This window comes from Canis aureus, chromosome 8 (genome assembly GCF_053574225.1).
Source record: "Canis aureus isolate CA01 chromosome 8, VMU_Caureus_v.1.0, whole genome shotgun sequence".
Taxonomy (NCBI): Eukaryota; Metazoa; Chordata; class Mammalia; order Carnivora; family Canidae; genus Canis; species Canis aureus.
The window spans coordinates 62,898,834-62,913,079 of NC_135618.1; the positions used below are offsets into that span (position 1 = coordinate 62,898,834).

The following is a 14,246-nucleotide window of genomic DNA, read 5'->3' on the forward strand; positions in this document are numbered from 1 at the left end:
TGTGGGCCAAGCGGGACATATACGGCACCCACTTCACCTCCTGCACAAGGGTGCAGCATAGAGCTCGCTCTCATGGAACGCCGGAAATGCACCCTTGCTCTCAGAAGGGACTCAAGAGTCCCAAGAGGTAGACAAGGTACTTGTGGTGGATCCCCCATGGGGGATAGCTGCTCCCAGAACAGAGCTGGGAAGGTCTGCGCTCACAGCTACGAGTGAGCATGCTGCTGGGGCCCTACAGATGGAGCTGCTCTTGCCCCGCTTCCCCACGCATGGAAGCCAGCCTTCCTACCACCTCGCGGTGGGGCCTGACAAAAATGAAGACAAGTTTCCTTCCCTCAAACGGTTCATTCTGTTTCAAATGCAAAGTAAAGTGAAGAAGATCATCTGGAAAAATGTAAAAGCTTTAATTTCAAATCACTTTTAATGCCCGTTTCATCTGACAGTAGCTTTGAAAGCAAAAGGCAATCTTTATCGTCTGAGGTTTTTAAGCTAAATTGATGTGATTATGTCCAACATAACCAGATGCTTCTAAAAGCCAATTTCCAAAGTGACATCAACCCCCAAAATAAGAAAACCTTCCCTCTGGCTACTAATGAATCCTTAAGACACTCTGTCCACAGAAAGCTGAGGTTGGCTCCTCACAGACCTGCTTACTTGGGGAGGAGTCCCACCCCACTCAGCTGTCCACCCCTTGAGAGCCCAGCAGGAAGTGGGCCAGCCCCAGCCTTGGGGCACTCCCATCCTTCCAGGAGCTGCTCAGCGGCAGGCATGCAACCCTGCCTGGGCCAACAAAGCTTGAGGGCTGTCTGCTGGCAGTGGGGTCCCAGGAAAGGCTTCCTTGCTCCAAAAAGAACACTCAAGAAAGAGGCTCGTCCTTTGTGCCTGCGGATATGTTGACCAGAGCCCGGGCAGCTGCCCACTCACGCAGTAGGGACAGGAGGCAGACAACCCATGAGCCCAGGTACAGCCTGAAGGAGAAGCATTTGGTCTCTGTCCCCTTTCCTGGCACTGAGCTCCTAAGACTCCTGGGCTTCTGGGGTGAGAGGGGTACCTCATCACTCATAACAGGCCCCTTTCATTCACAGCCCCCACTGAGCTAACAAGGGGACCGCAGGAGAGGCCAGAGCAACCAATCACGTGCCTGGGGGGCTGGGACCTCCAGGTCCATCACTGCCTGTGGAGGTAGGGGACCACGAGGTGGGGGCTCAGCTCATCACCAACAGCCAATGACTTAAACAAGCATGGAAACTCCATAAAACCCCCCAAAGCGGGGGGGGGGGGGGGTGTGTGCCCAGAAAGGACATGGAAGCTCTGCGCCCCCACTCCTCACCCCAGGCATCTCCTCCATCTGGCTGTTCTCACTGCAGCCTTTGTAAAACCGGTAATTGTACATAAAGCATTTGCCTGAATTCTGAGTCACTCTAGCAAATCCTCAAATGGGTGGGGATGTTGAGGGAAGTCCTGAATTTGTAGTCAACCAGGGAAGAAGCACAGGAAGCCTGGGGACTGGGACTTGTAAATGATGTCTGGAGTGGGATACACTCGTGGGAGCAAGCCCTCCTCCTGTGGGGTCATGTCAGAACAGAGTGTCACGACAGAGCATCCACTGGCCTTATGGGGTTGGGGAGGTAGCATTTAGTGCCGGTCTCTGGGCCTTCTGCCAGGGAAGGAGACTCCTTCCTCCCTGTGCAGCCCTGGGGGAAGGCTTTCCTGTTACTTGCTGCCAAGGGCAAGCCGACTTCTGTTTCTCTCTGGGGGCCTTCCTGAGCACACAGGTCTACATGCACACAGACACGCAGACGCTTCCCTGTGGGGTCTGGGTCCGACACCATTAAGGGGTCATTCGGAGCCCGGGCCATGGAAAAAACAGTTTCCTGATCTAGAGACACATCCTCCTCATGGACCCCAACTGTTTAAATAAGGCAGTGGTGGCCTGGCACATGGCTGGGATGACAGCAACATGCTGCCTCAGCAGAGTCTCTGCCATGGGGCAGAAACATGGGGCACCTGCACCCTCCAGATCAACCCAGCTCCCGCTCACTCAGGCCAAGGCCAAGGAAACAGTGAAGTGTCATCACCCCCAAGCCAAGCCCGGGGGACACACATGCATTGGGCTCCACCTTTCCAAAGCAGACCTACCCCATGCACTCTAGGGCCACTGAGCCTACCTGCTGGTGATGGCGTTGTTCCTGTCCTGCAAGGCAAGCTCTCGCTGCTGCAGGTCAACAACAAATCTGGAAAGGTCTTCTGGGGTCCTAGGGGATCAAGAACATGTGTCAGCATAGGCCACTCCCTGGAGGGGACCCCATTCTGCACACCAATAGCCACTGAGACCACGCTGGCAGCTGATGAGTCACCAACCTGGGATAAGTCATATTCCTTACACCAATTCCCCAGCCCACGTGGCATGGCAATGTGCACACACCACAATCTGGGTTCAAACTGCAGCCCAGGCCTGGCTACATATCATCACATAAATTGTTTTTATTTGGCACAATTTCATTTCACCTGTAGAAATGGGTCAACAGCTAGCCAGCAGTGTCACTATGCAAAGGAGGTAAAGTGTAGGGGTGCTCAGCATAGGTCAGTGTGCCCACCTCCCTCCAACCAGCAGGAGAAAGAGAAGTAACAGCAGGTGCCCACATGGTCGATGCTTTATCATGTTCACATTACTCCAGACTGGTCACCTCGATTCACGTCCAGAACAGCCCCACTGTCACTGTTGCCACCTTATAGAAGACAAAACAAAGGCTCCAGGGCGTCCAAAGCAGCTCACACTGTACTCTTCTCTGAGTGTGCTCTGGGCCTCCACCTGACACCTGTCTAACTCAGCAGAACACTGACAACACCCCGGAGAGACTGAAACATCAGCTGGCACAGTCAAGAATGGTCCCAACACAACATGCGGCACGTAAGCTCAGGGGTTCCCTTGAGCTCAAGGCCTAAGGACCAAGCACAGGGCCATGCGGGGCAGTGTGTGTGAGGCGCCACAGCCTCTTCTGTCACTGAAGGAGTCATGGCGGACATGACCAAAGCTATACCCACAAGATATGCCTTCTGTGGAATGAGAGTCTGTCACAAAGCTATGGGTGTGGCTACCAGGCACTACACGGTCAGAAGGCCCTCTTCCTGGCCTCCAACGGCACCGCAAGGCCCAGCTCCCGGGAGCACTCCACCATAGGACCAAGCCCCAGGGGCTCTGCCTCCTGCAGCCTTGCCTCTGGACACGAACATATCACCCACTGCCCCCTGAGCTCTGTGTTAGTTCACCCTGTGTTTGCAATGCTCTTCATCAAGAGGGCTGGAGACAATCATCACTTCCTGGAGGAGGCCCCTTCCATCATGTGCCCCATCCTCTTCACCCCACTCCTCAAGCAGCACGAGGTCTCTCGACACCTGTGACTCATCAGTAATCCTACCGGAACCCCACATAGGCTGACTCCTCACACACCTGGGCCTTTGAGGCATGTGCCCTTCCCACAGGTACTCCCAGACTCTCCCCCTCATAGATGATGCTCCTCCCAGCCACGTGAAGAACAGCCCCTCCCTGGGCCCATAGGGACCACTGGGCACAGGAGAGATTTCTCCCCAAGCTCCTGCCCAGACCAGATGATCATTTGTAAGGACCCTGGGCAAAACCGAAATCCTGCAGGGGGAGGGGTTGAGCCAGCCTTGAATGCCAGGTCCCATGTTCTTGAAGTTTCCTAAAGGTTTCCAACCTCTGAGTTAAAAATACAGGCATAGGGGCACCTGGGTGGCTCAGTGGTTGAACATCTGCCTTTGGCTCAGAGAGTGATCCCAGGTCCTGGGATCGAGTTCTGCATCGGGCTCCCTTGCGGGGACCCTGCTTTTCCCTCTACCTGTCTCTGCCTCCTCTGTGTCTCTCCTGAATAAATTTTTTTTTAAAACTTTAAAAAAGGCATAAAAATTAAGTAATCTTTTCAAATCAAGAGGTATTTTTTCTCTGAAATGTTCTACAGAGATAATCAAGTTTCTGTTGTTTCTCTGGGTTAGTCAGATATGTATGCAAACTGTTACTAGATCCATGGAACAAGTTTATTGAAAACAAATCCACAAAGACAGCATGCACATCCACATCTGCACAGCCCCCAGCCCCAGGCCTGGTACCAGCCCTCACTTCATGGCAGGGGCAAGTGGTGCCACATCTTCCAGCCTGGCCACATCTGCTCAGGCAGATGGCCACTAAGTCTCTAGGCATTTTCGATGACCAAGGTGGCAGCTCTCACCGAGGGCAGGTTCCCTCCAAGTAGAAGCCTTCCAGAAATCTGGAGGCCAATCTGCAGAGTCAGGAGCATGTGACACCAATTCAGAAACAAGGTTCGTGCCCTGAGGTCCAAATTAGCCCCTGAAAGCTAGAAGTTAGAGACAGTAGACAGCCAGACTCACTTTCACCCAGACTCTCCAATCTCCTTTAAAGTGAAGATAATTTGAAGTGAAACAATTTAATAATGAGGGAAAATTGGAATGGTTCAAATCAGGAGAAAAGTGAACTTAACATGCACTCAAACACTCCATCCTACTGAGACAACAGGGCATCCACATCCCCTGGGACCCCGGCCCAGCAGGCCAGTGCACACGAGGCCACCTCCACACATGCACATACACACATACAGCCATGCCCAAGATGCTAGGGTCTCTGCTCCTTCAGCTCACTGCTCACACAGAGGCCATCACATACCCAAGTACCACGGGACTTCTGGGTGGCCATCAAGGGGCCTGGCTCCACACTCAAATGAACTGAGCAGCAAGCTGACTTTCCCACCTCTCCCCCAGAAAGAACATCAGCCCAGCAAACATGGCCCACTTGCCTGAAGAGTGGGCCATCCACAGCCCAGGTCACCTGAGGCAAAGCTGCCCCTCCCAGAGTGGGCTGAGAGAGCAGGCTGTCCCCACACAGACCACAGCACACAGCCGCGCAGATCTGGCTCACATGCCTGTGGCAGACCCTCCAGGGGGCTGGTCCTTGGCCACAGTCCCAGCCCCCAAATCCCAGGTGCCACCATTCAGATGAGCCACCCCCTCCTCACAGAGCAGCGATGTGGGCTGCAGGGCCTGCCTCCCCCACGTGCCCAATTCCAGAAGATAAGACCACATGGCACAACGCCCATACCCACCCATGCTCCAGGCCAGCCTGCAGCTGCCGAAGGGCACACCTCCACCAGACAGCCTTTCCCTCAGTGGCCTGCAGGGCCCAGTGCCTGCAGCTCCAACTCTGGCTGCATCAAGACTCGAGGGCCCGGTCCAGTCACTCCTGCCAACACTAGGGCTCACCTTTCCCCTAACAACGCAAAGCATAGAAAAACTAACTGACAATACTCAAGAATCTCCCATCCTCCAGCTTATTCTACCCTCAGAGAAGGAGAAAAGGCGGGACATGTTTCAAGGAAAGAGTTGGAGCAGGTTTAGTCACCATCCAGACAACTGTAGGCTGACTCGCTGGCTCGACAGGGCTCCTCAAGGCTTATTGCCAAAACCCAAAGATCCAGGCATACTGCAGCATGGGCACCTGACAACCCTTTCGAACTCACTAACGGCAGGGGAGCAGAAAGAGACAGGGGCCTTTACAACTATCTGTAAGGTATACAAGCAGAGCAGACCCCTTAATGCTATGGGGGAAATAAGGACAAGGCGCAGGTAACAGTGACAGGTGTGACATCTCACTATATAAAGGAGGACTACAAGGTCCAATTCAAAGTAAGTAATCAATACATTAAACTATGCGGGATTCTGCACACCCTCAGTCCTGTAGTGCTGATCAAAGAGAAAACACATTCTGTTGGAAGACTGACGTGTATGAGGCTTTAGTTAGAAACAGTGCATTTAAGGGACTGGTTCCAGAATGTTCCATGTGAGAAAAAGGAGAGACAAAGAAGTGGATGGTGCAACATGTGGTCAATCTAAAGCCAAAAGAAGGGTGGCTCAGTCAGTTTAAGCATCCAACTCTTGATTTCGGCTCAGGTCATGAAATCAAGCCCCATATCAGGCTCACACTCAGAGGGAAGTCTGCTTCAGATTCTCTCTCCCCCTCTGCCCTTCCTCCTGCTCTCTCAAATAAGTACATCTTAAAAAAATAAAGACAGAAAAGGGGGAGAGCCATGGACAAGGGGCCTGGCTATGGGTGAGCTCTCACGAAGCAGCCCCAGCACACTCAGTTTACTGTGAAAATATGTCCTAAGGACAGGACGTGGCAGGTAATCAGCAATGAAAGACTCAACCCTCAAACGTTAACCAGGTCCCTTGGGGTGTGGCTAAGGGGTGTTAGGGAGGCATTGGGGGACAGCAGAGACAACAGCATGGTGCACTCGCGCTTTCCCAGCCTCAGCTCCTCAAGGTGTGGTAGCTCTCGTGGCCTGGCTGTCCTGCCCCCATCCCCACCCACCCCAGGAGACCCAGGACATCAGACAACCTAAGAAACAAAACCAAAAGGGGAGTCCACATCTGCCAACCAGCAACTGCTCTTTCAGGAATGCATCTCAGGGAAGCAACAATGTGTGGCTAATACATGGTTCAAGTGTTCTGTGTTCAAGTCTCTGCTTTCAACTCTTAGATATATACCCACAAGTGGAATTGCTGGATCATTCCATCCTCAATGTTCTAAGGAATGGCTATACTGGTCTCCACAGCGGTTGTACCAGTTTACATTCCTCACGTCACTATTTTTAATGTTTAAAAAGGGCTGGGGGGCTCAATAATAGAAAATAAGTAGGTTCTCACAGCCCAACATGGGTACTATCTATCCATGAGACTTGAGGCTGGGGAAAGGGGGTGGGTAGGTGGTTGCCACCACAGCAAAAGGCACAGGGGAACAGAGAGGGCACACTCACTGGACAGGAAAATGGGACATGCATGGTTCCAGAGGTGGTGGCACCGCCATGGGGTGGGGTCATCTGGAATGAAAAGAGTGGCCCATGTCACCTTCAGCAACATGGGCCACAGGGCCTGCCTTCCCCAGTCATTCCAGTCCACCCCTCTTCACCTCTCAACCCGTAAAACTGAAACCCCTGGGGGTGGGCCCAGGATCCACAAACAGATCCCCCAGTGTTTCTTAGGCACAAGTCAGAACCACTGGCCATTTGCAGAAAAAGCAGGGCAATCTAAGCAATAAAATAATCCTAGAGATGCTGCAAGGCAAATCACCAAAAAGTGGTGGCCATCAAGAAAACCACCCACTGTACATTTGACAAAGAAAACATTCTCTAAGGTTCTGTCAATTTGGTAAGCAAATATCAGATTCCAGAATTTGGTCCAAATCTAAAAGAATCCCAAAAGATAAGACCAAGAACTACCACGACCCTTGCTTTGTGACAGGGGTGCAGAAGCACAGGGCCCACAGGATGCATGACCACATCATACACCGGTGACCAGACTCCTGTGCCACCATCCACATTCAGGCTGCTTTTGTACAACAGGGCACACATGTGATGCCACAAGAACAGTCAGGAGAGGTGACGGGAGCAGTATTTTGAGATACTAACACATGTAGGTCTTCTAACAACAAAAAATATGCACACTGAGGAAAGCAAAAGCAGAAAGCTGGATGGACTGGACTAACAATGCACCCATGTGGACAGCAGGGAGAACGAGCCAGACCCCTATAATAGCGGCAGAGTCCTATTCTTGTTCACCTTCCGAAGCTTCTATAATTTTTTTGGGAGAACATCTATCAACAAGTGTTTCTTAAACTGTACTTTCAAGCTGTAGAACCTAGGGCCACAGGGACCATTGCTGACCAGGTGTGACTACACATCTGAGGAGGTGGCTCACAGAGTGGCTTGTGGGCCAAACCAAAAGAGACCCTCCATCCTACCAGCCCGGGGGCCACAAGGTACCCCCATGGGTCCCTAGGACCCGTGCTCTCATTATGCTGTCCTGGCTGCTCAAGAAAGGGGGGCATGGGAAGCCACTCAGGCCTCCTCAGCTTCCTAATGCAGGCCAGGGGCACCAGGCTGGCTCTGCCCAGCTCATGGGGGCCCAAGAGACAACCGGCCATACCAGAGGCCCAGCCCCTCTCCCCTGTGGCCAGAAAGATGGCAGCAAAGGAGATTTGATGCATGAATGTGTGCACAGGGTCGGACGTCATGTCTGCGTGCATTTCTCCACCCACATTCTGAGTTACACAGGCCTGGGGACTAAGCGCAGAGGACTGAAGACAAGAGCCTCAATGGCAGCACCAAGACGCCAGGTGTGTCCTAAGGAAAGGTGGGTGCAGGCAGCACTGCGAAGGGCACAGGTGATACCCAGCAGGTGAGAAGGAGGTCCGCAGGATGGGGACGCAGACTTCAGGGTCATGAGCAGGACAACTGTGTAGAGCTCCCTGGCCTGCAGGCAGTGTCCCAGTCCTTCCTCCAGAAGCACCCCTCCTCTGCCCAAAGAGCCAGCAGGTGCTCAAGTAAAAGTTCGAGGGCAGAGTCCCCAAAACATCACCAACAAATTCAAAAGTCCAGGCTCAAAGTAAAAATGTCAATGACGCATGCTCTGAAAAGATTCACTCCAAATGGATGCCGGGGCACTCCTGCAGGTCAGGGCCCAGACCAGTGGGGGCAGTCAAAGGATCTTTAACTTCCCGTACATTATTTGAATTTATGATAAGAATCTGTGTTACCTGTAGGTGTACAACTAAAAACACCCCCACGTGTTGTGCTAATAACTATGTGCAAAGTGGCGCTGGAAAGGCCCAGCTGGAGAAGCAGGGGGCTGACAGAAGATGTGGCTTGCCGGCAGGTGCCCCACACAACGTGACCAGGGCAGGGGAAACACAGGGAGAAGGCACCTGCAAGAGCAGAGGGGGACACAGCGGGAGAAGCGCTGGGACCCAAATATCCGAGAGCCAGGCCTGCGGCACCTGCAGTAAGTACCCAGCGTGAACACAGGCAGCTCCTGAGGAGCCGTGAAATCAGGGAGGGTCACTAATCAACAGTAGGGCATCACCAGCATCAAAGCACCTCCACCTGGCTGGACAAGCATTTACTTTCCAAAAACCTCCTGGCCTGCTGTGTACTCAGAGCTACACAAGATGTTTACCAAGGATACTCTGGGGCCCAGTTCAACACTCTCAGTGAGCAGGACTTGGGCCAGGTATCAACACTGCCCAGAAACAGCATGGGAGCACTCAGACAGGAAGATCAAGGCTTCCCCAAACTTACACTTCATACACTGGAAGGTGGAAGGCCATCAGAGGGCCTCAGGAGCCTCGACACTGAGACGACAGGAGAGTGACAGTTCCCACTGCAGCCCAAGCTGTGATAGCTGCTACTGAAAACTCTGGCTTCAGCTGAGAAGCCTTTTAACTCTGACTGGTGGGCTTTCAAGGGGGAAAACGTCTTTTTGTTCGATCTGCAGCTGAATTTTGACTCAAACTCAGCTGTGCACGGCACAGCAGGGGCTTGGGGGGAGGGGCTCACCCCATGGGGTGACACTCAAGAAAAGGCAGTCCAGCCAGCAGCAGCTATTCTGAGGCTCATACTAGCAGGTGCCAGGGCTCCTACGGAAGCCCAAAGTGCCAGTTTCCACGGGTCTAACAGACATGAGACTGGAGGACTCCAATTTCTCAAATAAAGCCTCAAGCTCTCTTGCAGGGATCTATTCTCCCCAAGAACAAAGCCCGCAAAGCCCAGGCCCTCAGTGGTGGCTTCCGCCGGGGAAGGGAGGCCCTACAGCAAGAGGATGAACCCGGCAGACAGTATGCAGAACCGAGACCAGAAACAACAGACATCTCAGGGGCAAAGGGATGTCCTGCTCCATCAGGTTTCCTGGATAACACAGCACAGCTACAGGGGGAGGTGGGGCTGGGGTCAGGAGGGATCACGTCAGCAAGCACTGAGTTAGGACAAAACCTGACATTTGTCCCAGGATGGGGAAAGCAGCTCCTATTTACCTGAAGAAAAAGATCACATCCCTATGACCTAGACATGGCCCAGGATGTGATGCAGTCACCATCAGGGGCGGTTTCTGCTGCTCCCAGCCCTGTGGCTACTGAACTGGCCAATCAGACACTCCAGAGAAAGTGACCACTTATGGTCCTGAGGCCATAGGCACCACAAAGGTCACCTGTTCCTCTCCCCACTCTGTGACATGCTGGCCATGTGGCAGACAGCGGCCATGTGGCAGACAGCGGCCATGTGTCCATCTTCTAAAGCGGTCCATCTTCCCAGATCAACAGAAAACAAGTTGCTCCTTCACTGTGGAGAGTAACAGGCCAGTAAGAGACGTAGTCTGTGCACACACCCAGAGAGGCACAGGGTCCCACTGCAGCATCCCCCACAGTCCATCAACAATGGTCTCATGCTGAAGCAAATGCCTCTCTCCCCATGTCATTCTGCCCATCAAACTACTGCCCATCAGCCCCCTCTGCCCCAGGGGAAGGCCTTGGAGGGATCTGCAGGTGGCTGCCACAGCACATGTCCCATCCCAGTGTTCCATCCCCACGCCCAATGGAGCCTCCAGCAGCCTCACCCTGCCCTCCTACCCCTCCAGGCAGGAGATGGCTGCAAACCTCTGTACCAACACCCCTCCCAGGAGAGCCCGCTGCTTCTCCAGCTCCAGCTCCCTCGCTAGCCTCTTCCTGCTGGATGCCTCCCACCCAGCCCTCCACCCACCTCTTGCATTTTCTGCCCCCTTGCCCTGGGCCAGACCCCCAAAAAGAGACTCTAGGTCCTGAATTCCAGGGTTGCTCGCCTGCTTCCTGAATAGCTCCTGGCCCGAGAGCACCCTCCTGCTCCTCCAACCCCATTCCTCTCAGTCTTCTCCATCTGTGGACATGGAACGAGCCCTGCCAGCCGCCATAAGCTGTGTCATTGCTCTGGTCTTCTCCAAGCCACTTCCACCCAGCCGGTGCAGCTTCAGCACAGACCCAGATGCGGCTGGCTCCTACCCACTCTACCACGACCATCCCGGTGGCCTCGTGACCAGTCCCCTGGCATTTCACACTTGCCTCCAAGCACCACGTTGAAAGACAACAACCACAGCAAGTACTTTAAACCATAAGTGGGGTCCCATGCCTCATGTCCAATCATGCAGCACATTCCTTCCACAGTGCCAGGGAGATGCCAAAGTTGCCGCCACAGTTTATGAAGCCAGCACAGCCTGGCCTCACACGTGTCCACCCCAGGACCTTTGCACATCCCACTCCTGGAAGCCTCCTCCCCCAGGTGTCTGCACAGTATGCCCCTCATCAGCTCTCTCAGGCCCCTACTCAAATCCCCAGGGTCTCCTTTGAGCCCACCCTACCACCCCGTTCAAACCTGTAACCCTGGCCCACGGAAACTTCTGTCCCCCTACCCCACACCCACTCCTTCACAAAGCATATCACCACCTGAGATGCCAGAGGTTCTACCCACTTATTTTCCTGTTTTTCTGCTGCAACTAGAGTGCAAGCTCCAGACAAGCAAGATACTGTCTGCTATTTTGTTTTGTTTCTTCCACTGGCCATGAACCTAGAACAGCTCCGGGTATACGGCAGTAGGCTTACAATAAATATTAGATGAATGAATGAAAAATCACATTATCTCTGCAGAACAATAACTAATAAAATCGTACCCAACCAGAGTTGGAACTCAGACCACTGGATCAGAAGGTTAGAATTACTGGTTATATAAATCACAGCCCAGGGACGCCTGGGTGGCTCAGTGGTTAAGCTTTGGCTCAGGGAGTGATCCTGGAGTCCCAGGATCAAGTCCCACATCAGGCTTCCTGCATGGAGCCTGCTTCTCTCTCTGCCTATGTCTCTGTATCTCTCATGAAAAAATAAATAAAATCTTTTAAATAAATGAATAAATAATCATAGCCCCTCCCCTTAATGGAACCTGCTTAAAAGAGAAAAAAATAATCTTTTTTATATGTTAATGTGAGAAGGTCTGGATAATGCTTGGCTAGAAAAAAATACAAGGAGCAGAATGTGAGCACCAGACCACCTTTTGTATGAAAGAAATAGGACATAAGCCAGCATAGCTAAATTGGTGTATACGTGCATAAGAAATGTTTACATAAAAAATGTCTAAAGGACAAATAAGACAAAAACAATGGCTTCCTGTAGGATGGGATGAAAATCGGGAAATATTAAATCTATTCAGAAAACTGTAAAGCTCAGCACTGTAAACTTAAGCTGTAGAATGAGATCTATCCCATAGTAAGTTAATGCACAAAAGTCTAATTATGGCCAATTTTAAGCAAACAATTACAAACCGTCCATCAACAGGGTTCAGCTACACATGCCAGAAGCATGGCAGACGTATACCAGCAGGAGGCTTCCCACCTAAAACCACCAGGACTGCTCGCTGACCAACCCCATGGTAGCTCAAACAAGGAGTCCATACCCCACACCCAGGTGCCACAAACACGATAACTATCACAAATGCACAGCCCCCCCACCAAGCTGAAGAACTTTTTCAAAGGTGTGTCCCCTTGAGTTCCACCTTACATTTTTACAGACATCACAAACCATAATCCACGATTTCGGCTTGGTTTCCTAAACAGGGGTACCTGCAACTCCACCTGTGACCTCTCAGTGGCTCACTGCATCCAGCAGCCACGTGCCACAGTTGTGACACGTGTGCCACAGCCACAGTTCTGTGAGGCTTTCCAGAGTGTTCAACTTTATTTTCACAAAAACACGCTTTCCCTCACACACTTACATATCATCAGCCCCTACGACACTAAATGAAAGAATCACAGTAGCGTGTACACTGGTGGAGACAGATGCTTCTCAGGCCAAGCACAGCACCCCATGTAGGCCAGGCTCACAGCGGCCAGCAAGTTCCAGAAGGACAGCCATGAAGCACAGGGGCAGCAGTGCCAATACTGACGGAGCTCCCTCCAGGCTTTGGAGGAACCGCTGTTCTTCATGACTCGAGGGCAGAGACACAGGGAACCATACGTGTTCCCTAAAGACATGCTTTTCCGTGTATAATATATTCCAAATGTTTACAAAATCAAAAGCCAGTGTCCCAAGTACCCGCCATGTTGCAGGCACATTTCAAAGACAGAAGACAATGAGACAAGTCCGTCAAGTGACAGAATCAGAGTCCATACAGCCACCCCAAGAGTGGTGGAAGGAAAGGAAGGGACGTGGGGTCAGGGGGAACCAGGTGCCCTGCCGGGTAGGACCATGCCCCCGAGGGAGGCCAGGACCCGCTGTGACAGGCCGTGGCTGGCCAGCAGCACGTGTGCCCGTGGGTCCCTCCATGAGAACAAGCCCGTGACTGGAATTCCAGCAACTGCAGCTCCATCTGTCCTCAGTGAGGCCTGTGGCAGGAGACCTCTAGTGGCTTGGGGTCAAGTGGACCCTCCTTAAGTGACTTGGGCACAACTACAGACTCCACCATGTGGGGACGGTTCAAAGGGACAGCCACAAGGCAGGCGAGCTCCCAGCCACAGTCAGGGCCGGCTGGCTGCACCAGGCAAGGCACCAGATGCTGCTGCCCACTGGCCAGCATCCCGGCTTAACCGCTTCAGGGAAATGAGGCATACAAGTCCCCAGACACATGTAAATAAAATGAAGAAATTTCAAACTTACAGTCGCTGCCTTCAAATTCCTTCCCCCAGCTCAGGCAGGATTAAAAGGACTTCAAAGCAACCCAGGTCCCAATTAAGCCAGTGTGACCACCCCAGGGATGCTGGAATATTCCTCTGACTAACAAGAGGCGCTCTTTGAACTGTCTGAGCTAAAAAAAGCTCTCAGAACCTTTCAAACAAATGCCACTATTTTCTCTCCCTGTTCCCTCAGTCTTTGGAAAAGTTGATCTTTTGAACACTTTAAACATTCAAAAAGGCAGCTACCTAATGGCCCCAAAAACCACTTTAGCCAGGAGCTTGAACAGGGGTAGCAAAGGGGGACTCAGGCATAGCTGGACACAGGAGGGTACATCCATCCCATAAGCAAGCACCATGGGCAGTTTCGCAGGCCAGGAGGATGGCCGTCATCTTGCATACCTGAGCAGTGCGCTTTGTGGAGCAATCCTCCAGATACCAGGAAGGCCAGGGGTGGTGAGAGGTTGGGCTGGAGTCAGGGGAGGAATCCCAGCTCACACAATCAGGTGTGCTGCCACAGGCAGAGCACCCCAGCCCCATAAGAGGGTAGATGAAGGAGGTACAGTGGACGTGTGAGCCAAGGGGACATCATGCCCATCTCCCCCTAGTCCATACATGCCATGACTCAGACATACGAGACCACTGCTTCTGACTATCTACTCCTGGCTGTGACCCCTCCTGTTCAAGAATTAGAAAAACCC

At 52.5% G+C, this 14,246-nt stretch overlaps 1 protein-coding gene across 7 annotated transcripts in view; it reads right to left on the bottom strand.

Moving 5' to 3' along the window:
• The window catches only part of MAD1L1 (mitotic arrest deficient 1 like 1), a 346,832-nt gene that overhangs the window by 277,866 nt on the left and 54,720 nt on the right, over positions 1–14,246 (bottom strand). For 5 of the 7 annotated variants that reach the window (XM_077907541.1, XM_077907542.1, XM_077907540.1 and 2 more), the window contains one exon: positions 2,169–2,255. The exons of 1 other annotated variant lie outside the window; for it this stretch is intronic. In XM_077907541.1, coding sequence (XP_077763667.1) covers positions 2,169–2,255 — 87 coding nt within the window. Of the gene's footprint in view, positions 1–2,168; positions 2,256–6,845; positions 6,911–14,246 lie in introns of those variants that run through there. One more of the 7 variants, XM_077907544.1, reaches the window with a different exon arrangement.